Consider the following 25,461-nt stretch of genomic DNA (forward strand, 5'->3'; position numbering starts at 1 on the left):
TCTCTCTCTCTCTCTCTCTCTCTCTCTCTCTCTCTCTCTCTCTCTCTATATATATATATATATATATATATATATATATACTAGGTTTTACGGGCCGTGGGGTCTCTCTTGTAACTGTTCATCTCTGCCATGCAGCATGAAAGCAACAGAATGAATGGGAGTGGCTGTGTTCTAATAAAACTTTATTTACAAAAGCAGGTGGTGGGCCAGATTTGGCTGCCGGCCATATTTTCTGACCCCTGCTTTAGGCTGTGAGAAACTCAAGGCTGCATCCCATGGTCGACTGGAAATTTATGGTTGAAAGTGACAAATTCTCTTAAAACATGAATCAAATATTACAGCTTGAAATGCTGTAATCCTAATTGCCAGTAACTAAGAACCTTCAGCCATGTCCCACTTAAAAAATTCTCTCCTCTTCAACTTTTCTCTAATAAAAACTCTTCAAATCTCATTATCTTCCTGAAGCCCAAGGTCTAAAGCACCAATGCCTACCATCCTCTCCCTTTTCAGTTCTCTGGGGAGAGTTGGTATAAAACGGTGCTTTGAAGTGGGAACTCTGCGGGTGTAAAACGGGGTGGCTGCTATGAAAAACAGTACGGTGGTTCCAAAGAATTAAAAAGAGACCCACCATGTAATCCAGCACTTCTGGTTATACATATTAAAAAAATAGAATCAGGATACTGAAGAGATATCTGCACTGCCGTGTTCACTGCAGCACTATTCACAATCGCTGAGATGTGGAAACAACCTAAATGTCCACCGACAAATGAATGAATAAAGAAAATGTGTATACAAACGATGGAATGCTACTCAGCCTTAAAAAAATAAGGAAATTCTGTGCAAGCTATTATATATAAAACAGATAAACTACAAGGTCCTACTATATAGCCCGAGGAACTATATTCAATAGCCTGTGATAAACCATAATGGAAAAGAATATGAAAAAGAATGTATATATATATATATATATATATGTATGTATTACTGAATCGCTTTGCTGTATAGTAGAAATTAACACAACACTGTAAATCAACTATACTTCAATAAAATAAATTAAAAATTAAAAAATATTTTTTTTAAAAAAGGGAAGTTCTGCAATATGGGACATGGATGGACCTTAAGGACATTATGCTAAATGAAATAAGCCAGACACAAAAAGACATGTACTGCCTGATTCTACCTCCAGGTGGTACCTAAAAGAGCCAAATTCATAAAATCGAAGATGGGAAACGGAGGTTACCAGGGGCTGGGGAAATGGGAGATAGGGAGTTATTCATCAATAGGCGTAAAGTTTCAGTTAAGCAAGATGAAGAATAAGCTCCAGAGATCTGCTGTGCAACACTACCTAGAGTCAACAATCACGTACAAAATTTAACAAAAAATTGTTCGGAGGATAAATCTCACGTTGAAAGGATAGATCTCACGTTAAGTGTTGTTACCACAATAAAAAGTAAAAAAAAAAAAAAACTAAACTAAAAAGAGTGGGGCTTTGGAGCTAGAGGCCTGGATTTGAATCCTGGCTTCCCACTTCAGCTCTGTGATCTTGGGCAAGACACATCTCTGTGCATCAGCTTCCTTTTCGTGTCTCAGGGTAATAGTAATACTTCCCCGCAGGGTACCTGAGAAGATTAAATGTATTGTTCTAGGTGAAGCACCTAGCACAGTGCCTAGCACCGTATTAAGCACTCATTAAGGCTACCTATTATTATTCCCGCTAGACTAGGTTATTAGACACATTCAAGAAGTAATACATTTTACAGGCTTGCTTAAGGGTACCTTGTACGTAACAGCTGAATACATGTGAGGTGCTATAATTACTCCACTGGGCAGTTAAATCCACATTTAAAAGTGCTTTGTCACTTTTGGTGTATCTTACACTCATTTAAGTCTTGAGCTATTTGACTTTTCATATTTTTACAGCTTCCTATTTCTACTGGGTTGTAAATAGGCTGAAGGCAAAGTCCAGGACATGTGCCTTTTTACAGTCCCACCAGCACTGTTCTATATATGTAGCCTGGACTCCACCTATATTTAGGGCAGAGAATTAATACGGTTTAAAGGAAGACCCTTCCACAGACTACCTCGTCCAGCCCCCTGCTGACTGGTTCACTTAAACACACAGAAAGGGCTCATTTCAGAATGAGTCACTCTTATTTACAAAGTACTAAGCGAAAGTTTCCACTTGAAATAGTGACCGTGTGCATCACCCCCTCACTTTCCAAATCAGGAGAAAATGACCAGACTCCTGCATCCCGCCTGTCCACCACCCAGAGCAGATGCCACCAGAATTTCAGGTTATTTCTGACGACAGACTCTTCTTAGTGCTTAGAGGAGATTCCTCTATATTTAAGAATGCTTACCAGTCTTCTGGCTGCCACTCCAAATCCAAGAAACTAGATTTCTTTCAGCTTCATTGACTTTTCATTAAGGGAACAAGCAGTTTTCTTCTGGCAGGGAAACCATGCAGCAGGTGCGTACTTCTGTAGAGGAAATTTAAACCAGATACCTATCCCTGCACACAACTCATTATTCTTTTAAAGAGGGGCAGGCCTCAGAACCTTCCAAGAGGGTGATTCCACCCCTAGAGGTGGCATTCTGTATTGGCAACCACCAAGAGGTTGCCTGGGAAACCCTGTTCAGAGACAGCTGTGTCACTTTTAAAACAAACTTCTCCCTTTAAGAGCTAATGTGTATTATTACAATTCTGTGTCATGCAGTGGTTTGGAGCTTTTGTTTTTATACTATGAGAATAATTTTTTCCTGTTTTCTGATGACTAAACAACCATGGTATTGTATAAAGTTAGGAAAACTTAGAAAACTTTAAAAAGGAAAATTAAAACCATCTGTAATCCCCTAACCCAATGGTAACTACTGATGAGATTTTACTGTATTTCTTTTTTTTCTCTAGCATTGCTTGGGATTTTAAAACAAATTTGGAACTATGCTTAATATTATGCAAGGATAGCTATCTTCATACTTATTCTTTAATTAAAACATTCCCCTCTACACACTTTAAACACTGAATATTTTAACTTCTGTACTTAATATTTTTATATAAATTTTTGTTTTTTAATTATTTTCTTAGCATAGCTTTATAGAAATAGGATTATTGTGCCAGAAAAGTAAAAAGATTTTTAAGGCTCTTGACACGCAGCCCTGATCTGCTCTCGGCAAATGTTATAATTTGGGCTTTCATCAATGCGGTACATTTCTCTGGACATTCATAGTCATAAAATGCTATATTTGCCATAAGATGTTCACCTTTGCCGATTTGACAAGAAAAACATTCATTCTGTTATTGAATTATTTTCTATTTCTTTGATTATTAATGAGGTTGAATATTTTTCATCTGTTGTCCATTTTTAAGTCTAAATGGTGAATTGTTCATGTCCTTTGTTGTATTTTTAAATGTTTGAATTTTCTTACATTTTCTTGTTTGAAAAAGTACTTAATTTTTTTTTCATATTTGTATTGGTAATTTGTCTTTCTTTTTCTCCCCCAGCTTCATGGTGATATAATTGACATATCACATTGTGTAAGTTTAAGGTGTACAACATGATGATTTGATACAATATGAATATTGTGAAATGATTTGATACAATATGAATATTGTGAAATATGTGGTATTTTATGTCTGGCTTCTTTCCCTCACCATAATGTTTCCAAAGTTTATCAATGCTGTAGAATGTATTAGTATTTCATTCTTTTTTTATGGCCAAATAGTATTCCATTGAATGGATATACCATTTTTGTTTATCCATTCATCACCTGATGGGCATTTAGCATTTTTCTACATGATTTTAGATTTTAAAAATTAAACTTTTTATTTTGAGATCATCACTGATTCACATGTAGGAGTAAGACATAATAGATCCCTCCAAGGGTAACGTCTTGCATAACTATGGTACAATACCACAACCAGGAAATTTACACTGGTTTTTTACAGATTTCACCAGTTTTGCCTAATATTGTGGTTTAGCTCTAGGCAATTTTATCACATGTGTACATTTGTGTAATCACCCCTGCAGACAAGACACAGATCGATTCCACACCAAAGAATCCATTGTGCTGCTCTCTTATAACATTCAGCTCCCTTCTCACCCTATTCTGAATCCCTGTAAACCACTAATCTGTTCCCCATCTCTATAACTGTCATTTTAAATTATATATTTTAAAAATTATATGTATAAATTGACTCATACAATATGTAACCCTCTGAGATTGTTTTTTTTCCACTCAGTATATATCCTTTGAGATCCATCCAAGAAGTTTTATCGGTAGTTCATTCTTTTTATTACTGAATAGTGTTCCATTGTATGAATGTACCACACTTTGTTTAATCATTCATCTGTTGAAGGATATTTGGATTGTTTCCAGTTTGGAGTTAACATGAATAAAGGCGCGATGAGCATTTGTGTATATGCCTTTGTGTGAATGTAAGTTTTCACTTCTCTGGGATAAAAGTCCAACAATGCAGCTGGTGGGTTGTATGATCATTACATGTTTGGTTTATAAGAAGTTAACTATTTTCCAGAGTAGTTTTACCATATTAGATTTCCATCAGGATTGTATGAGTGATTCACTTTCTCCACATCACTGACAGCATCTCCTTCTAGGCACCATGGTTTCTGATGAGAAATCCAATGTCATGCAAGTCACTGCTCCGTTATAGGTAATGTGTCCTTGCTAACTACTTTTAAGATTTGTTTGCCTTTAATTTGGAGAAGTTTGTGATGTGTCTTTGCATGGATTTCTTTGGGTTATCTTGTTTGCGGTTCACTCAGCTTCTTGAATCTACAGGTTTATGCCTTTGGCCAAATTTGGTAAACTTTCAGACACTTTATTTTAATATTTTTTTAGCCATAGACTTTTTCTTCTCTCCTTCTGGGACTCCGATGACAAGAATGCTAGATCTCTCATTATTGTCCCAGAGGCCCCCGAGGCTATCACTTTTTAATTTCAGTCTATTTTGTGTTTAGCAGATTGGGTAATTTCTATTGATCTATCTTCAGTTCACAAATTCATTTCACTGTCATCCCCCTTCTGATATGTAGCCCATCCGTGAGGTTTTGGGTTTTTTTAAAATTTCAGTTGTTGTAGTTTTCAGTTCTTTCAGTTCTAACACATTTCCATTTGTTCTTTTTTTTAAAGATTTAATTAATTTATTTATTTATTTGTGCCGGGTCTTAGTTGAGGCAGGCAGGCCCCTTAGTTGTGGCTCCAGGGCTCTTAGTTGTGGCTTGCTGGCTCTTTAGTTGTGGCACATGGGCTCCTTAGTTGTGGCATGTGAACTCTTAGTTGCGGCATGCATGTGGGATCTAGTTCCCCGACCAGGGATCTAACTCGGGCCCCCTGTATTGGAAGCGCGGAGTCTTATCCACTGCGCCACCAGGGCAAGTCCCCTTATTTCTTCCTTGTATCTTTGTTTTGCTGGGACTTTCTCATTTGTTTCTTTCCTTCCCCAGTCCTGGATTCAGGCTTTTCTCCAAGGAGCATGCTGAATCAGGGGTGGCCGAGAGGTTTGTCCTCACCCCCAACCCCCTCCCAAATGGCCAGCTAGCTAACAGCCAGATGCACCTTCATGCCCTCGCCCAAGACACCACAGGCATGTACACCCAGCCCCAACCATTCCTGAGTGCCCAGGCCTTGGCTAGAGTGTCCACAGGGTGGGAGCAGGGAGACCAAGAACCTAGCCTGGGGTTTGAGGAGGGGGAGACAGGACTGTGCATGAGTTGGACTCCAAGCCCCCATTAGGCTCCACTGTCCCATCAGGCTTCACTTGAAAGCACAAATTCAAAGATAAAATTAAGAATTCCAAAATGGCAAAGATAGAGCATTAAAGTCCAAGTGCAGGGAACTTCCGGGCACAATCCCTGTGTATGTTTATTCTTTTGTTTCTCACTCAATTTTGTAATTTTGTTTCATATAAATGCTAAAAGCTCTTGTTACTTATAGGTGATTTATATTTGTTTCTATTGTGAATAAAATTTTCCCATTATAATTTGCTAACTGGCTAGTAATGAGAATATAGAAAAGTCATTTTTTAGTTACTTTTGATGGCTATTTTAGTATTTCTTATCTCACCACTTTAGTAAAATTTAGTAAAGTTTCAGTATCAGTTCTTAGGTTTTCTACATATAAGTCACGTGAAGTAAGTCAGAAAGAGAAAGACAAATACCGTATGCTAACACATATATATGGAATTTAAGAAAAACAAATGTCATGAAGAACCTAGGGGTAAGACAGGAATAAAGACACAGACCTACTAGAGAATGGACTTGAGGATACGGGGAGGGGGAAGGGTAAGCTGGGACGAAGTGAGAGAGTGGCATGGACATATACACACTACCAAACGTAAGGTAGATAGCTAGTGGGAAGCAGCTGCATAGCACAGGGAGATCAGCTCGGTGCTGTGACCACCTAGAGGGGTGGGATAGGGAGGGTGGGAGGGAGGGAGACGCAAGAGGGAAGAGATATGGGAACATATGTATATGTATAACTGATTCACTTTGTTATAAAGCAGAAACTAACACACCACTGTAAAGCAATTATACTCCAATAAAGATGTAAAAAAAAAAAAAAAGTCATGTACAAGTAACAGCGATCACTTGAGCACTTAGCATTGCTAGGTACTGTTCTAAGTCATTTAATCCTCACAACCCTTTGAAGCAGGTACCATTATTACCCCCATTTCACAGATGAGGAAAGTGAAACATGAGAGGCTTGCCCACGGCCAAAGAGCTAATAAGTAAGTGGCAGAGTCTAAATTCAAAACCAAATCCAAGCCTTTTAGCTGGAGTCCATGTCCTCAAACACCATGCTATAACAACTGTATATTGATTAGATTAACCCCCTTTATTTCTGTCTGAAGACTGAGTGCCTTTTTCTGACTGCGTCAGAAAAAGGCTAATTGTAGTGACAGCAAATATCCTTCTCTTGTTCTTAATTTTAATTAATTTAATGCCTGTTTCATTTTTAAGTATGATAATGATGGCTGTGGCTTAAAAGGGAAACCTTTATAACATGAGAATACTAATAATGTCTATTTTCCTAAGATGAAGAACCAAGAATTAACCTATTTGCAAGAGGAATGGATCAGGAAACTTTATTGATAAGGACTTCTGTTCCAAAAGTTTATTCTAATCACATTTATAGTACATAAAATATCAATACTTTCTTGTTGAGAAAACAAACTCTGGCCATAGTACTGATGCTGACTTAAGAGAAATATAAGAGTCCAAATATGAAGAACTCAACCAATATGAGATATATACAAAAAAACAGTTCAACGATTTACTTTAAACATAGGTAAGAAGTCAAGAGAAGACAGCTTTTTGGGGAGGCTGATATGCATTTTATTTAACAAACATAATGTACAACGACTAAAAGAACGGTATATTCCCAGGAGAATTAAGAGTGTGTATACCTGGATTAGCACCTAGAAAGTACATAGAAAAGAAAAAAGAGGAAAGCTTTCTACGAAGACCATCTGGGCCCAGGTTTCTATGAGCAGATTCTCCCTGTATTTGATGGTAACTCTTTACATTCCAAGTCAGCTTGGCTATCAGCTGACTCAGTTAACTGCTTCATGTCTTCAGTGCTTTAGGACAACAGATGTGTCAACGTGATGGATTTTATATGTTAATTTAAGTAACGGGTAAAAAGTTTTATACCCACCCCAGTTTTATTCCAAAACTACTGCACTACAGATTTGTGGTACACCATTAGAAAGATACTGGAAAAGCAAAGGAAGCTTTCTTAACTGCTTGTGTGATGCGATCTTGTTCAAAAATGGTGCCCTGGGAATTACAATTTCACAGGTACACTGAGAATCTGTAGAAATCACTGAATGCAAGGAGGATCATAATGGTGTATTTAGGTTATGAAAGGTTCCATTAGGATTAGAAAAGGTTCCACGCTGCCAGGGGCTGTGAAGCCTCACTGCATGAGCGATCAGTTCACGTTATACTGTGCATTTAGTGCAATATTCTTTGGTTACATCGTATTACCCACCAGGAGGAAAACTCCTTTGCTTACAAAGTAGATCAGTAGTTCCTAACCGGGGGCAATTCTGTCCCCCAGGAGACATTTGGCAATGTCTGGAGATGATTTTTCACAACTGGGGGGGGGGTTGCTACTAGCATCTAGTGGGTGTAGAGGCCAGGGACCCCGCTAAACACCCTACAATGCATGGGGCGGCACTCAAACAAAAACGTCCTCAGGCTCCAAGTAGTACTGAGGTTGAGAAATCCTGAAAGAGGCTTATATGATGTGTGTCTGGGTTGTCCATAAAATCAAAATTACACCATGGAGGCAGAAAGGCCCCCCTGCACTTTAAAGCTCAGAGGGATTCCCCGTCAGCTCTTATCTGCAGAGACCTATTCAGTCCTGTCTTCTGACCCAGACCCAGGGCCACCTCCCTTACCAAGAGCTCAGTAAATATTTGCTGAATGAAAGGAGGAAAGAGGTGCCGAAAGCATGGTTCAGCCTTCAATTGACAAGTTACTTCAGTAACTTTACATGACCTAAAAAGTATCCTCAACCTCAATAGTGTCACATTCTCTGACTGTACAGGACCTCGAAGTTAGGGCTAACACATTGTAATGATGGAGTTAACATTTTAGGGGAGTATGTCTAAATACTTCTAGATTCATTTTAGTGGGGCAAACCAAATAAAATGGTGTTAAAGGCAAACATTCAATATACTTCATTTTAAACTTAAAAAAAAATTAACACATGAAATGCCATGCACAGCAGACACCATTCCTTTTTTTTACATATTTACAATTTTACATATTTACTTAGCAATATATCTTCTATCTTTACAATTATAAAATTATTTTAAACTGTAGAACAGTGGTACCGTTGTATTTTCTTAAACATACATTTTTGTAGCATTCATTTGTTTTATCCTTTAAAAGGCAATTATTTAACCAAATCCAAAACACACTGAATGCCACAGAGAAAGCACGTAGGAAAATCATGGAGAAAAAACAGATTTGCAGACAAAACTTTCAAACAAGTCTTAAATGAATCTATTCAGTGACGCAAATAAATAGTACTTTTTTTACTAAGTCTCCCCAGACAGGAAAAACAAAACAAAATGAACAAAACAATCCCCACAAACTGTACCTTTAAAAATGCTCTGATATTTATAAGCAATTAAGTTATACTCTAGACCCCAATCAGTGGACTGTAGTAAGGGCTGGCTATAATTTAGGCTCAAATAAATACTATCCATGTAAATTTTCATCATCCTGCATAAACTTGAGGTTGCAATGGTGGAGGAAGTTTATCATTTTCAACATTTTCAGAGTCAATAGAAGCTAAAGACTGATTTGGAGGCCTAATTTCAAGCGGGTATTTCTCAACAATGTCTTGAACCTCTTTTGCGATTCCATCCGTCCAATCTATTAGGTCTTTCTCAAGCTTCTTGGCTTCATTCATAATCCTTTCCTGCCGTTCATTCAATTGAGACAGGAGATCCAAATTCTTATACATCTGCTTAACACCTAAGCAAGCATCAGGAGACCAATTCTCAGATTCCTGCTTCCTGGGAGAAGTCTGGCCAGACATGTATCGATCAAAATCTTCCTGACTTAAATTCAAAGATTGAGCGTCTAATTTCTCAATGAAAGCCACGGCACAACACTATAAATATAAAGAAGAGAATGTTATTTATTATAGTTCTATGAGGAAAGCTACAAATATTCAAATAGAATGTTAAAAATCCTTTTATTATGGAGAATTTAAAACAGAATCAAAAGTCGACAAAATAATCTCATGAGCCTCCATGGACTTTCACAGCCACTCATGTTGTTTCCTTTATACTCCCATCTGCAATAATACATCTCTTCCTTAAAAAAAAAAAAATTAAATCTAATTGTCATCTCCATCGAGTCTGTCAGAAATTCCGTCCTCTCCTTGGGTTGTTCGCAGGTCCTAGGGTCTTGTACAGAGTGAAATATTTGAAGAGGCACCTTCAGTATTTGTTCTGCGATGGTTATCACAGAGTTTCCTGTGTGGTTCCTTGAGGTCAGAGGCTCTCTGCTTCCCTGCCATGCTGCAGGGCAGAGGAATCCCTGTTGTGGCCAGGAGCTCCACGGCCAAGGATCTGGGGGCCATGCCCCGTAAGGCCCTTTGCTTCTGAGGCCGTGCCAGCTCCACAAGGCCCACCCAGCGCACGGCCAGCCACTGAGCATGTCCTCAGGTACTGGTGTGGCACATAGATCTTTGGTCCTCAAAGAGAGATTTTAACATCAAACGGTTAAAAGAATAAGCTTAGAAATCAGACAGCCTGAGTGAATTGCCACCTCTGTCACTTTGACAGCCCAGAGTTGTGTGACCCTAGAAAAGTTACCTTAGCTCTCTGTGGTTTCCGCATCTGTAAAATGGGGGAAATACCACCCAGATGTATTGTGAGAATTAAACAACATAACACATGTAACATGCTTAGCTCACAGGTCTGTAGTAAGCAATGAATAAATGGTAGCAATTATTAGTACAACAAATGCAAATGTTGAGTGACATAGACATGGTAGTTATACTTTCTTATATTAATTAAATTTTTCTACAAGGAGCACATACCATTTTCACACTTTTTTAAAAAAAGCTATTTTCATAAGAAAAACATGCACTATAAACAGGAAAAAATAGGCAGTTCTCAGAATTTCTTCTGAGAAACTCATTCATGGGATCTTACCTTATTATTCATAAAAAAGCAAATCACCTCCTTAAAGAATATTTAGCAAATCTATTTCAACAGACTCATCTGATGATAATGTGCCCGGCTGACCCTTCCCCATGGGCTCACACTATGTGTGTGGAATCGCTACAGCCCATTATCTGGAAAGAGGAGGCATCTAAGACGATTCTAACATTCCTGGCTTAGGGGAGTAGATGTGCAGTACTGCCACTAATGGAGATAGTGTATATTGGAAAAGAAAGAAACATTTGATGGGAAAGCAGTTTCAGTTTTGAACAAATTAAATCTGAGGCGCGATAAACAGCTGGGAGTGGAGCTCAGTGTGAGGTCAAAACAGGTGACCTGCGGGTCCTCACTGTACAGGTGACCGGCAGAATTACGACCAGAGGAGACAGTCTAGGGAGAGAGATGCACAGAGGACAGAACCCCAGGGAATAACTCATTCTAGGGGAAGTGGAGGACACGAGGCCTAAGAAGAACCCAGGAGGATGGAGTGGAATTATGGAAGCCAAGGCGCATGAGAAGTTCCAGAAGGAAGGAGTCATGAGGAGTGTTAAAGAAGTGAAGTGAAACTGACAGTTCCCATGAGATTTGGCAACTGGCAGGTTTTTTACTTTTGCCACAGCAGTTTCATTGGGGCAGTGGGAGTAGAAGCCAGACTCTGAGTCAGGCAACGAGAGGATGAAGAAAGAAGATGCAAACACCGTTAAGGCTGTAGGTCAGGGGGCTGAGAGGCTGCAGAGTGCAGGTGATTCAAGTACCCATCTTTTTTAGACAATTCACCAGGAATGCTTCCTTATGTAACCTGGCCTCCCCTGCCTACCTATCACCCTGTACAACTTCCAGCACAGGAAACAGAGAACACACGGTGTCTCGAGGCTCAAACTCACTGGCCTGACAATAAATCTAGTCTAAAGCAAACAAGCAGTAGTCCAGCGGTCAGTAAAAGGAAGTATTCTGTCTTATAACTGAGATGTGCATACTTCACTACTGTTCTGCCTAGAGTTAATTAGCACTGTAGAAAAACAACAGCTGAAAATCATTTCACATCCTCTAACCTGATGCTTTCTTAAAATATCTCAGTATTCAGTTTTAAGACATAACTTGTAAAAATAAAACAAAAAATAAATATTAAGTCTTTTAATAAAGGAAACAGTCCAAGATCTGACTTACTCATGGTTGAAACAACCAACTAAGTGAAAGGCTCTTATACTCAGGAGCCCAGAGGCAAATGCCCAGCAGCAGCAGAGACCCCTCAACGTGGCCATCACGTGTCCTGTAGGGGAACCACAATGGCTAAGTCCCAGGAGGTGGCATGTGTGCATGGCCCGGTCACATGTGCTCTGTGACACCAAGCAAGCATCCTCAGCTATGCTGACCCCTCAACTCAGGAGCACTAATGTGTCACAGGCCTGTGAGTGACCTGTCACATCCTTAAAATAAATACCTTCTTGCTTCTTCTCCGCAACACCAAGAAATCAAATACTCACCAGGTTGGTGAAATAGTAGCCATCCTCTCCAGTCATCAATCGGCTTGGGTTGCAGAAGCGGGTGATATACTGGATATTGGACTGAAGGCGTGGGGGGTTGCCCTTCAGAACAATGTAGATGAGAGTGGGTAAGAAGTCATCAGCTGAAGCTGGCTCGTTCTTGGTGACCTTGATGGCATTGAAGATGTGCTTGCTGCACTTGGTGATGCAGGCCAACTTATCCCGGGGCACACGCTTAGAATCCATTTCAATGATATCTGTAAAGGAGAAAAGATGCTGCTTCCAGTGAGAAAGTCATTACATCAAAGAGGCATTGGGATAATCATATTTTATCTAGTAAGTTACAGAGGTACCCTCGCTAACCCCTTCTCCACCAGTTAACTTAGTGTATGAAAAACTTAGACTGTAACAACAGTAGATACTAGCTCACACTTAGGGAACACATGACGATGAGCCAGGCCCTACTCACTGTGCTCTACAAGCATATTTCTCTCCATCCCCAGATTATGCACGTGCACTATTATCATTAAGGGAACTGAGGTTCAGAAAGGTTCAGTGATTCGCCCCAGATCATACAATAAAAAGGGACATAGGGGGGATCTGAAGTCAAATCTATCTGACTCTAAAGCCCATTCTTTTAATCATGATGGTACAAGTGTTTATGAGCTCCACAGAGAAATAAGCAGAGTCTCTTTACTGTTTTTTTTCCTCTTAATACATTGTATAACTCAGTTTAGAAGGCCTCATTTGCATAATGCTTTTTAGAAATGTGGCTACTATATTGATACAAGGCATCTCTGTACTGGATATCAAAGTGCAAGCGGCTGAAATCCATCACATGGAGGTCCATGGTGGCCAGTCCTCGTGGCATGTAAATCTCCACTAGCAGCGAATATCTACAACACCTTTATGATACTTATAACCTGCTGGTTAGCAGAGAGGATGAGCATGGGTATACATTTAACCTCATAAACAATATTTTATTTCTCACAGAAATATTTCACTGCCCTTAACTACCACTAAGTCCATCTGGTGGGCTCTTATAAGTTCATTCTTTGTCACAAAGACTAGGGGGCAATGAGGAATAATCAAGTGCAAACTCAGCACTGTCAGAACAACACAAGAGGAGGGCAGGTGTGTGCCTTTGAAGATGGACACATCGGTTGCAGTCTAGAACATCATGAAAGAAAAGAGCTGAGGCAGCTTAATTTGACACCAATTTCTTGCCATTAGCAGGAATATAAGTTCCAGATTTACATGGGATGGTGGTACATGCCAAAAAGTTCTTTCTGCTCTTAGCTCTCATCCCTGAGGTTCAGCTACCTGGGGAAACCCTCACAGGACCACCAGCCATGGAAGACTAATGTGTGTGGAACAGGAACGCTGGACAGTGCAGAGGCCTGATTGTAACTTATTAATATTTCCATTCCCCCACTTACCTATTGTATGAATGATATAATTTTTGTTTTATTGTTTAGTTCCTTTAATCTTTTAATTCTGGGTTGTAATTATTGTTACTATGTCTCAGTCTATTTCTTTTTCTATTTAAATAGAACTTATCACCAAAAAGATCTGGGGAAATGTATATTTTTTATACCATTTTCATCCTATTTAGCCTTCTGCCTTTTACTGTTGGTTTTCATTCTCTATTTCAAACATTTAACCATTTTCTCATTAATCTTTATTCTTTAAGTTTTAAAATGAATGAAATGTGAATTACACGCATACATCATGTTATTGCACTTCACAGATATTGTGCTTTTTAAAGATTGAAGGTTTGTGGCAACCTGCGTCAAGCAAGTCTCTCAGCACCATTTTTCCAACAGCATTTGCTCATTTCATGTCTCTGTGTCACATTTTGGTAATTCTTGCATATTTCAAACCTTTTCATTACTATTATATTTGCTATCATGATCTGTGATCTTTGATGTTATCATAGTAACTGCTTTGGCATTTTTAGCAATAAAGTATTTTTTAATTAAGGTATGTATATTGTTTTTTAAGACATAATGCTATTGCACACTGAATAGACTACAGTCTAGTGTAAACATAACTGGGAAACCAAAAAATTCGTGCGACTCACTTTATTGCGATATTTGCTTTATTGCAGTGGTCGGGAACCGAACCCGCAATATCTCCGAGGCCTATCTGTACTTTTTATCTGGATGCATGTGTAGCTGCCACTGCCAAGGAGCAGGGCCAGTAGTGTAAAAAGGAAGAGAACAGAAGGAAAAGGAAGGAGAATAAAGGGGAAAACCCAAGGGATTTCTCCCACACTCTTCATCTTGTTGTGAACACCACCCTTCCTAAGTATCCTTTAGTCTGAGAGAAGTTTCTTTTAGTTTCTGGATCGCCCACCCCAATGAGCAGTTCCATGATTTGCACTGCGCTAAAGTCTAAACTAGGAGACATGGAAAGAAAAGTAAACAAAACAGGAAACTCACCACTGTATTAGTTGTTCCTCTAGTAATGACCTTCCCTTCCCAATCTACCTGCTATTATTTACTTTTCAGAGTCCTCAGATACTGCTTTGCACCTTCTGTTCAGGGCTTTTAATTAGTATGAAAGATAGGGTTGAGTGTGGGTACTCTATCTTAGCAGATGTCCAGGCTTATCTTTAATGGGGTTTTGAAAACAAAGTAGGCTATACTTCTAGGTCAGTCAACCTGGGCACTACTGACATCTGGACTGGATAATTCTGTTGTAGTGGACTGTCCTGTGCATTGCAGGATATTTAGTAGCATCCGGGGGTTCCACTCACTAGAAGACAGAGGTCAACAGAAATGGCAAAGGCCTCAGCTCAGTGTATTTATAAACAAAACTGACAGTCCTCATTAGTAGCACACAGGACAATTTGCAGAAATTTCACTGATTATCTCCATATTTAAGACCGTTGTTACAGACTGTCCTTTCTAAGGCTGACAAGTTTAGAGTAGGAAGAAAGTGATCATATAAACTTTGGTCCTCAGAGACAGAATGTGTCTGCACTTGGATTGGCAAGAAGAGGGGGCTAAGATGAGAGAGTAAGAAGGCTTTTAAAATTTTGTGGCTGAATTTTTACTATCAAAAGATCTCTTGAAACACCATCTTAGATGCCTCAAGAGAAAAGTTCCACCTCTCAAATTCTTTTTTAACATCTTTATTGGAGTATAGTTGTTTTACAATGATGTGTTAGTTTCAGCTGTATAACAAAGTGAATCAGCTATACGTGTACATATATCCCCATATCTCCTTCCTCTTGCGTCTCCCTCCCCCCCTCCCTATCTCCCTCCCACCCTCCAAGCTTTGTGACCACCTAGAGGGGTCACAAAGCACGGAGCTCATCTCCCTGTGCTATGCGGCTGCTTCCCACTAGCTATCTATTTTCCGTTTGGTAGTGTATATATGTCCATGCCACTCTCTCACTTCGTCTCAGCTTACCCTTCCCCCTCCCCATGTCCTCAAGTCCATTCTCTACGTCTGCGTCTTTATTCCTGTACTGCCCCTAGGTTCTTCAGAACCATTTTTTTGGGAAAACTTAAGTACAAGTTTCAGGCTTCATCTTTGATCTCTTACAGATGTTCCCTGAGCAAAAGATGGGGTTGGAGGTGGGTCTTGACCCAAAGTAGTCATTCATGGGACCCATGAGTAGCCTAGAAGAAAAGCTCTGAACAACAAAGTGGACAGTATTTAGTGAGGCCAATTAAACTCTACAAAGGGAAATACAGAAAATAATTCATTTCTTAATGAGAGCTGAAATGCAAAGCGAAGCTTTGTACAAAGAGAAGCAGAACCTGAGAAAGTGGAAGAATCATGTTAACCAGGAGATAATTCAGTCCCTAGAGGGGCCTTGAAGCTAAGTTTCTGTGACAGCCTCACCTCCCTTCCAACCCTGAGAGTATCTTAAGCAAACCACCCCCCCCCATTTCTTCCTGTAACTTGAGTCTCTGGTTCTGAAAACCAGCGGAGCCTACTTAATGGCGCGCCTCCAGCATGGCTAACATCAGCTGGCCCACTCTCCTTCCCAGCAGAATTTCATTAACAATCTCTAAAGCATCAAGTCTTTCCAACTCTTCTCCTTAATTAAGAAGTTGGGCAAGTTGGATGTCTTCTCCATTAGGAGCGTTTATTTTTGTTTTTCTGGGTTTTTTTTAAACTTTTGTGTTGCACTTCTGCTGGATTATTCCTATGAATAAGAAACAGAAACCTTATTAGATGCCTGGACCTGTCCAGAATGTCAGAGCCACATCGATTTAGGGCACTTCATTTACTTCTTGAACAAACCAGAAAAGTAATTCAAAGCACATCTCTGATGAACAACTAATTAGAGGCATCATTTTTTTTTAAGCTTTATGATCTTGTCATAGACAAAGATTTCTTAGATTTCTTAAAAAATACACACACACACACACACACACACACATGTATATATATATTTTTTTAATTTAGTTGTGCTGGGTCTTAGTTGCGGCTCACTGGCTCCTTAGTTGCGGCACATGGGCTCCTTAGTGGTGGCTTGCAGGCTCCTTAGTTGTGGCATGCGAACTCTTAGCTGCAGCATGCATGTGGCATCTAGATCCCCGACCAGGGATCGAACCTGGGAGGGCAGAGTCTTAACCACTGAGCCACCAGTGAAGTCCCTAGAGGCATCATTTTAATATATAATTCTAGCTTGGGCATGACCCTACCTCACCAATTCCACCTCTCAAAATTATTTTGAATATATAAATGCAACTGAGTTTTAAGAAATTTACCCTAGCTGTATTTGGCTTTAGTTCAATGCTCAAGAAATAAGTCATGGAAAGTGAAGGGGGAAAGTGGTTTACGGGCCAATCTGCATGCTTCAAATTCATAAAACTAACACTCTTAAATCACTTTTACCACATTCCAACACAGCTTTGGCAGTTTGCATTTTAAAAGTACTTTAGGAAGACTGTCTTTTTACTCACTGAAATAAGTATAGATTTATAAAGCCAAATGCTAACTTCAAGGGAAAAGCATCCAAATATAAAAGCTCTCAGTCTCACTGACCTGTAATTGCTTTCACCACCATATCAGACACTTCTGGAATTTCTTCATTAACAGGGACACAAAGCATCTGAGGTGTAACCCAGTGCAGGGCTCTACCGAGAGAGAGAAAGAGAGAGAGACAGTGAAAAAAAGTCCCAAGGATGGACTGTAAGCAATTACCTTGCCATTTCCTCAGTTAAGGGAATGGGGATGGGGCACCACTGACTAATCAGGCAATCCTAGGCACACGCACATACTAGGAGCTCAGCTGATGTGCTGAAGTAACTGGAATCCTAAAACAAGGCTTCTCTTCTGCACTTATCACAAGAAAGCAGAAGACAATTTTACTAGCTGAAATGAGATTATACTATGATTGAAAAGCACTTGATACTTGAATGAGGATCTGAGAAGCCTCTGCTGCTCCCTGGCCTTACTGTTGCCTTTTTGGCTCTGCCCTCGACTTCTGAGGCACACCAGAGCCTGAGTAAGAGGTCAACAAGCATGTGTCACCTCTGCCTGAATCACTGACATTCCTGGTCACATGCTACCTCTGCTCCAGAGACTCTGCTGCTGACCCTCACCACTTGCTTGACTAACACTCTCACCCTGCACCTCAGTCCAAAGCCCACCTAGTTACTTCTGGCTCTGTCTTCCATCTTCCCAAGATCAACTCCTCACTTCTGGTGAGACATCATCAAGTACAAAGCTACCAATTACCAGCCCCGCTGTCTGGGAACCCCATTTGCGATTCCTAGGTCCCTCTCCTCCAGAAGCACCTCATCATGCTCAGGCTTGGCCCTGTTCCCACATGTAGACGGCCTCTTTCCTCAGTGTTTTGCTGCCATTGGAATGCAGAGCACTGGGGCTCACTCTTCTGGCCATGGAAGAGTGGGTGCTTTGCGAAGTGTTAGCAACCCAGTGGTAGCGGAAAGATGCGACTGGAGGAATGGCTGAATCATATCACAAGCACCCGTGGTAGGAATGAGGAAAAACGACACGCACTGCCCTGATATGGATACTCACAGCTTCCTGCCTGACAAGATAGTTAGTGCAGTGAAATGAGAAAACAATGAAATTTCCTCCTGTTCCTTGGAGATTTGGGGGATTTAAACAGTCTCACATAACAAACACGGTTCTTATCTAAAGCTGCCTGGATTCAAATGAATAAGCAAGATGGTGACTTAAGCCTTTTCATCCTGTCAATTTACCACATTCCTTTTCTTTCTGACACCACAAAGGAGTTTATACGCTAAGGATGGCAGTTACCTAAGCTGTTACTTGCTCTGAAGGTTTGAAACTCAAGTGTCCTGTTTTCCTGCAATGTGTTCTTCCAACAGGAGGTAGTAAATAAATAACAACAAGAAAAAGCAGAACAATCAGCTACCTGATCCTTTTTTGAATAGCGAGATCTTTCTTCTCATCATCAGTAGTTTCTGGACAGAACACATATTTATAGAGACGAGTCATGATGTACTTTTCAATCTGATCCATTATCTTCTCAACTCTTTCTGGAGGCACTGAAATATCCAAATGGATATTTGAATGAAGGATGAACATTTAAAATTAAAAGTATGTTTTCACAGTACTTTCAATGTAGCAGAAAACTAATTTACCAGAAATACATTAAATATACTCAGAAACAAAAGTATAAGATGTCACATTAAAAAATACCCTTTAAAAAATTACCTCAACTTTTGGGGCTGCCTTTTATAGAACCCCTACTTCTAACTTAAGCTGTATGGCAGGACCTAACAGTTGTACACCCTGCCAAGTGGGAAGACCTCAGCATGGGTCATTCCCTACTGCTACATTAGAAAAGCACATGAAATTCCCAAGACTGATGAATGCTGGCAAGACTCACCCTTTCATTTTTCTGAGGTTTCCTATGAAACCTTAGGGGTTGCTCTGAGGTATACATATAGGGCAGATTTCTCAGATATACATGTACGCTAAGTACACCCTAAAATCTACATCAATGCAAGTCAAATTCAATAAGAATCCCTAAAAACCTACAGCACGGCCAGCGGTTCTCAATTTCTTTCCTGCCCCAACTCACATGAGGAACACAGGGCCATGAACAATGACTCACCAAGATGGCAATTCCAAGATGGGGGTTTCATTTAGAAGCTTCCCAAGGGGTTTTAATCTGTCCCTATCCCTAATGAAATTATTAAACATTGCTCAAGAAATTATCCAATTGCTTAATTATCTTGGAATGATATACATGGTGGTATTCAAAGACACTGTTAAGTATAACACCAGCTACCTGAATGTCAGTGGAGTAATTTACAGAACAGAGCAGGCAAACCAACCAAGCCTTTTGAGAAAGAGGGAAACTGCTAAGAGACTCAGCACTAGGCCCTATGCAACTACCAGCAATCCCTCAAAGGCAGGCTAACAAGGTATTACCTTTTCCACGAGTCTGCATTCTCTCAGCCACATTCTGGTAAAAATCCTGAGTACACTCTGACTGTTCCTCAATGCTTAAATCCTGAAACAAAGGGACAAAGAGTCTGCTTAGTAGCTGAAGAAAGATCACGAGGAAAGCTCTAAATTTTACAAAACCCACTCTTTGAACTAATCTCAAAAGTACTTACAAATTAAATTAATGCTGCAGGGGAGAAAAGCCTGTCCATTAACATTATTTACAACATTCCATGACCTCTCACTTCTTTTTGCTGTATATACACATTTTTATATGGGTACAATGCATATTTTGATAATTTGCATGTTTATGTACATTTTGATTTATCTAATCTACTTAACCATCTGATGGCTTTATAATATTCCATTATATTAACCGATTTATTTAACCACTTCTACCACTGTGTACTTGGGTTCTTTCCCTTTTTTTGCTAATTATATATTGCAGCTATTAACAACTATGCGAAGACTGTTTCTTTTAGGTTATTTCTTTGTGATTCATTTTCAAAAGCGGCATTAACAGCTTAGTAAGTCTGGACAACTTTACAGCTCTAAACATCCATTGCTAGATATATAACCTTCAGAAACTCCAAGTACAGTCACTAACCATGTAGGTGTGCTTGTTTCTCCACAGCCCCTCTAACACTGGGCTTTATCATTTTTATTTGGTTTTACTGATTTTATAGGTGTAATACAAATATATATATTCACATATACTTTCTTCCAAAAAATATCTGAAGTCTATATAAAAGATAAACACAGTTCAGCACAATAACCTAGAAAATGATAAACAAAACAAAACACGGACAGAAACAGAAACAGAAAGTAGAGCCAGGAAAGATAACACAAAAATGTATTCCTTGAAGATACAGAAGTTAGCAAAAAGTCAGCCCATAAATTTGTCTCTAACTAAACTTTCTAGCAATCATCACTAAGATGAAAAGAGTCACATAACTGAGTGTCCAAAATGTAAAATCAAACTAATTCTTCAGGTGAAATTCTGACACCAAAATCAGGAATTTCTCCAAGGGTTCTCACAGATTTCATCACAGATGGGCATGAATACGGCCCAAGACAAATTCCACAGGACTGCTTCTCACAGACCACCTCTGCACAGGCCAATGGCACGGGCCAATAAAGCCCCGATGAAGCACGCAGACCCTGATGCTTTGGCTACCTTAGAAAAGATGCCTTGGGGTGAGGGACAGTGACCAAACCTTGCCTATCTGCCTTTACAATGTCTCTCCCGTCGAACCTTCCCTGGTTTGGGTCCTCATTATCTCTCACCTGGAGTTCAGCTGCTCTCCCCACATTTGATCTTTCTCTTCTCAACTGACCATCTTATCTTATGATCTGGTCCCCACTTACCCTGCCAGGTTACCTACTGTTGAGAATCTGCATTTAGTTTTCCCGCCTCTCTAACACTGTGAAATTATTCTCTGTCCAGATGACTTTTTTTTTTTTTCGGTACGCGGGCCTCTGACCGTTGTGTCCTCTCCCGTTGCGGAGCACAGGCTCCAGACGCGCAGGCTCAGCAGCCATGGTTCACGGGCCTAGCCGCTCCGCGGCACGTGGGATCTTCCTGGACCAGGGCAAGAACCTGTGTCCCCTGTATCAGCAGGCGGACTCTCAACCACTGCGCCACCAGGGAAGCCCAGTCCAGATGACTTTTACTCCTCTCCAATCCTCCAACAGCTGCCCAAGGAAGTTCCACAGTACCTCCTTTAAGGCTCAGTCCACATCTTGCCTCCTCTAAGAAGGTGCCCTCCATTCCCTCGGTCAAAATAACTTGGCAGGCCTCACAGTACTCAGAGCGCTCTGTGACCACCTTGACTGCACACTTGTTACTGCCTGAATGTTTTCTAATACCGTTAAACCTTTCTCTGGTCATTAAGAACAATTCTTCAACAGCTGAATTTAACTCCTCTCTGTAGGTGAAACAAATCTTAATCTGCTTTCTTCTAAGTTTTTTCCTGCTTAGCTCTTTTATTTGGCTGGCATGTAAGGTTCAAAGTATGAAAAACAGACCTTAAATAATCTGCATACAAACTTCCCTTTTTCAGCGGCAATTAGTAAAAAGCGATCCTGTTCCCCTTTGTTTTCCAATTCTCATACAATTTGCTCCTGAGAAACTGAATTTATTTCTGGAATCCCTAGTTTATTTCACTGCTCTCTTTCTCTCTACATATTGAATATATATATATGAAAATCATATGTAGTTGTGGTAACGTTCATTTTAGTATATTTTGAAGTCTGCTACATTTAGAAACCTTCCCTCACAAACCCTTGCTTCCTTCTTTTTCTAGAATAAACAATGTAACATTGTAATTTAATATTTTAAGTGTTCATATTGACCTGCAAAGTCAAAGTAAGTTTATCTTTTTGTTTTCCTCAGCTAGATCCAGGATATTATACTCCCTCAGCTAAATCCAAGATAAAATCGAGAAAGTCTTTTAATTCTTTGAATGAGCCTCTAACTTTCTATATTAGATTAAGTTATTATTTAATATTTAATCTTTTTATTGCTATTGTCTTTAAAAATTGCTATTTTTTAAAAAATGTGTTAGGTTCTTTAGCTTTTTATCTCTGGCATCTTGTACTATAACTAAATTTTGTGGATTTATCTCACCATGTTGCTAAACTTATACCTCTATTAGTATTCTGTTTTCCCTCGGATTTTCCGGTAAGATTATTTTTCCCCAATTTCTGGAAAATGATATTTCTATCCATTCTAAAAACATTTACTACATGGTTAATAGACTTGCCAGCCACTGTACAAGACAATAATATAAAAAATATTAAAATTCTCAGAGGGTATTCAGGTTAAACAGGAAGACTGAATGCACATAATTCAGTACTTTCTGCAATGGATTATCTACTTAGGTAGCTTATACATGGCTACCTTTCATTTGCACCAAATCGTAACACTAAGAACACACTTCATTCTTGTGATTATTACTAGTACTTACTTCTAACCAGAAACCGTGACCTCCTTTTAAAGGCCTAAATGGCTTGTTTCACAGGTGGCAATGGAACCTATTCCTACACCAGTTCCACACAATCACTAATTTTGTTACAATTCAGAAAACTCCTTTGTATATCTCTATTTCTCTTGCACAGATTTACACTTCAGTCCAGTGTTTAATTCGTAATGTGAACTCCCTTGCCACTCTGTCCTCTTTTCCTGCTTTAGATTATTTGGAGGACTTACCACTGTTATATATTATAAATTAGTTTATTGTCTATCTCCTCCACTAAAATGTCAGCTCCATGAGGGCACTGTTCACTACTGCACCCTTGGTGCCTACAACAGAGCCAGGCATAGTGCTCAACACTAGTTGAATGAAAGAAAGAATGAAAGTGGCCATTTACTACTGTTCCACCCTTTATAATATTGTAAAGATGTGGGGAGACAATTCTACATAGACCTCTCCTATTTCTACACATCTTGTGAGGAGAGACACTGACTGCCTTTGTTCTGCACCCTTTTCAAGGATAGCTGTATAGCAGACAGGACTGGAAGACAGAGGTAGAGCCTCCCTTAAGTGAAAAGGGTAGATTGTTTACTGTCTAGTATAATAATGTTTCTCTCTGGGGCAAAGGTCAGGCAAGCTCATGGCCCTATAAAAGACCCTCTTCTCTATTATAACTTACTGCATGTGCAGGCATTACTTGGTACCTGGTCTTCTTTGCACTGCCCTGTGGGAATTGATACGTAGGGAATTGGTACAAACGCTGATATACTCTGGTTACTGCTAGTGCTGTAATAAACTGGCCTCTTTTTTTTCTGACCCAGGAGGCTTGCGTCTTCTGCCAGTATCCATGAAACTATGGCAGGCTAACTTTTAACTTGCAAGGAGAGTACATCTCAGATCCTTCAAAGTTCTTGCCAAAGGAGCTAAGTGATATGATTGTAGGTTTGTGCTGGTAAATTCTTTTAAAGGTTTTTTCATAGTTTTCTAAGAAAAAACACAGTCTAAATGAACCCTTTTCTTTAAGTATTCTCTAATACTTTCTTTAAGTATTCTCTAGTCAATGCCTGGGATCATCTTTTCTATAAAGTCTGTGTAAAGCCATTTTATTTTTTTTCCTAAAAAACTTTTTCTTTGTAGTGTAAAAGTTTGACAAGTGGGTATATTCCTTTGAATATTCCGAAAGGCTCTCTGTATTCTTTCTTAACTGTATGGCTGATATCTTTTCTTCCACCCCCATTTTGAAAATCTTTGACTACTTCCTTAATTATGTTTTCTGTGTATTTCATCTTTAGAAACTGGATCTCCATGATCTGTTTTCTGGATTAATTTTCTTTTGTACTACAGTTAACTGTTTGATCTATTTAGGTTTTAACTTTAATGTTCATTTTTTTTTTTTGTATTGCTACTTTCTGCTACTTTCTGCTGCCTTCAATAACTTTTTTTACGAAACTAAACACATTAGGGCTTTACTCCTCCTAAATAAAACTTAAAATTAAACATTAACATTTAAAGTACGACAAGCATGCAGTCCTCAGATTTTAAGATAATCCACCTTATCAGGGAATATACCTTGAGGTCATGTAGAATACATGCGTCTGCTCTCCTAACAGTAATTACATAGCAGGGGAAACTACTCTTTACACACACATATGGTTTAGAATTGTAAATCTATTTTAAAATATAGGAGAACACCTAACTTTTTACTTATTTTGGGGAAGAGAAGATATAGCCATATTTTAAATTATTATATTTTCTTTCTCCTCATTCAGGTTTAGAAAACAGTTTTTCAGGAGAATTAATATCAGAAAAACTTTAAGTATATAATATAATCAATACCAGACTTTTACAGAATGAATGGCTGGGAAAAGAACACTGAAATCAGCAAAAGGTCTTAACATTGTGCTTGACTGCTTCCTTCGCAAGGAAAAAAAGCATATTTGAACTACTACTAATAAAGAAATCGTGTTTTAAAAACAGCATTGAAAAACCCAGAAAGTTCATTTATTAAAAAGCTTTAATGCAATATCCAATCAATTAAAGGGTCTAAATTTTGAGGCAGCAGAGGGTTACAAAGGTTATACTTTTAAAAATGGGGCAAGCTACACTTTCAGAACAGGGGAAAATGTATGTGAGGAATTTATCAACAATTAGCAAGGACAGGATTTAAACAGTTTGGGCAGCAAAAGAGTTTCTCTAGGAGTCTTATTTACTTTGATTTAACTGTGATCTGTGTGTTTTGAAAATATTTTCATATGAATAAATTTGTGGAAAAAAATTTTTTACCAAGTCAGGGAGCTTATTAAGTTAGAAAATATGGTTTTCAAGTTATGATGGGAAAGGTGAACATCTAACTGGGTCTACATAATGTTTTAAAATTACCCTGGGCACATACAGTTTTTTGTCCAAATGACAAAGAAATCTAGACATTCTTCATTTCACTGGTGACCATATACATCCCTGAGTCCATGGCCACTCTTAAACCTATTTGAAGCTTGGTTCTCACAGTGAGATTCTTAAATTCTAGTTATGTAAACTAAATATGTAACAATAATAAGTTTAAAAAACTAAACCTTGTAAATTCTTCTTTAGCTTCTTCTTAGCACCCCACTCCCTCCCCCACCTTCTCATTTTCTCAATAAAATTTAAATTCTTGCTGTGGTAACTTCAAAGAAGAAAAAAGTAGCTGATGACAACTGTATGTTCAACATAAATGAATTCTGTGCTAATGATGTCACTGCCTGTCTTGTGTGTAATAGAAATATCTCTTAAAGAATGTGAAAAGGGACTACAAGGGACTATTAAGCAGCTAATGAGATTAATCAAAAAGAAAAAAGGGTAAAAAAATAAACCCTTGGGCTTCCCTGGTGGCGCAATGGTT

The 25,461-nt window shown here is 39.1% G+C and overlaps 1 protein-coding gene across 8 annotated transcripts in view; it reads right to left on the bottom strand.

Moving 5' to 3' along the window:
- Positions 1-7,089: 7,089 nt before the first annotated feature.
- The window catches only part of RABGEF1 (RAB guanine nucleotide exchange factor 1), an 88,006-nt gene continuing 69,634 nt past the window's right edge, over positions 7,090-25,461 (bottom strand). For 5 of the 8 annotated variants that reach the window (XM_027126221.1, XM_027126222.1, XM_027126224.1 and 2 more), the window contains 5 exons: positions 19,594-19,675; positions 18,569-18,701; positions 17,206-17,297; positions 12,196-12,452; positions 7,090-9,651 (listed from right to left, as the gene is read on the bottom strand). In XM_027126221.1, the coding sequence (XP_026982022.1) occupies positions 9,253-9,651; positions 12,196-12,452; positions 17,206-17,297; positions 18,569-18,701; positions 19,594-19,675 (963 nt within the window). In that variant the 3' untranslated portion in view covers positions 7,090-9,252. Of the gene's footprint in view, positions 9,652-9,718; positions 10,240-12,195; positions 12,453-15,608; positions 16,361-17,205; positions 17,298-18,568; positions 18,702-19,593; positions 19,676-25,461 lie in introns of those variants that run through there. The other 3 variants (XM_027126223.1, XM_027126225.1, XM_027126226.1) reach the window with 3 other exon arrangements.

Source organism: Aethalodelphis obliquidens, unplaced genomic scaffold (genome assembly GCF_003676395.1).
Source record: "Aethalodelphis obliquidens isolate GAN/ISIS:26980383/991018 unplaced genomic scaffold, ASM367639v1 scaffold30, whole genome shotgun sequence".
NCBI classification, from domain to species: Eukaryota; Metazoa; Chordata; class Mammalia; order Artiodactyla; family Delphinidae; genus Aethalodelphis; species Aethalodelphis obliquidens.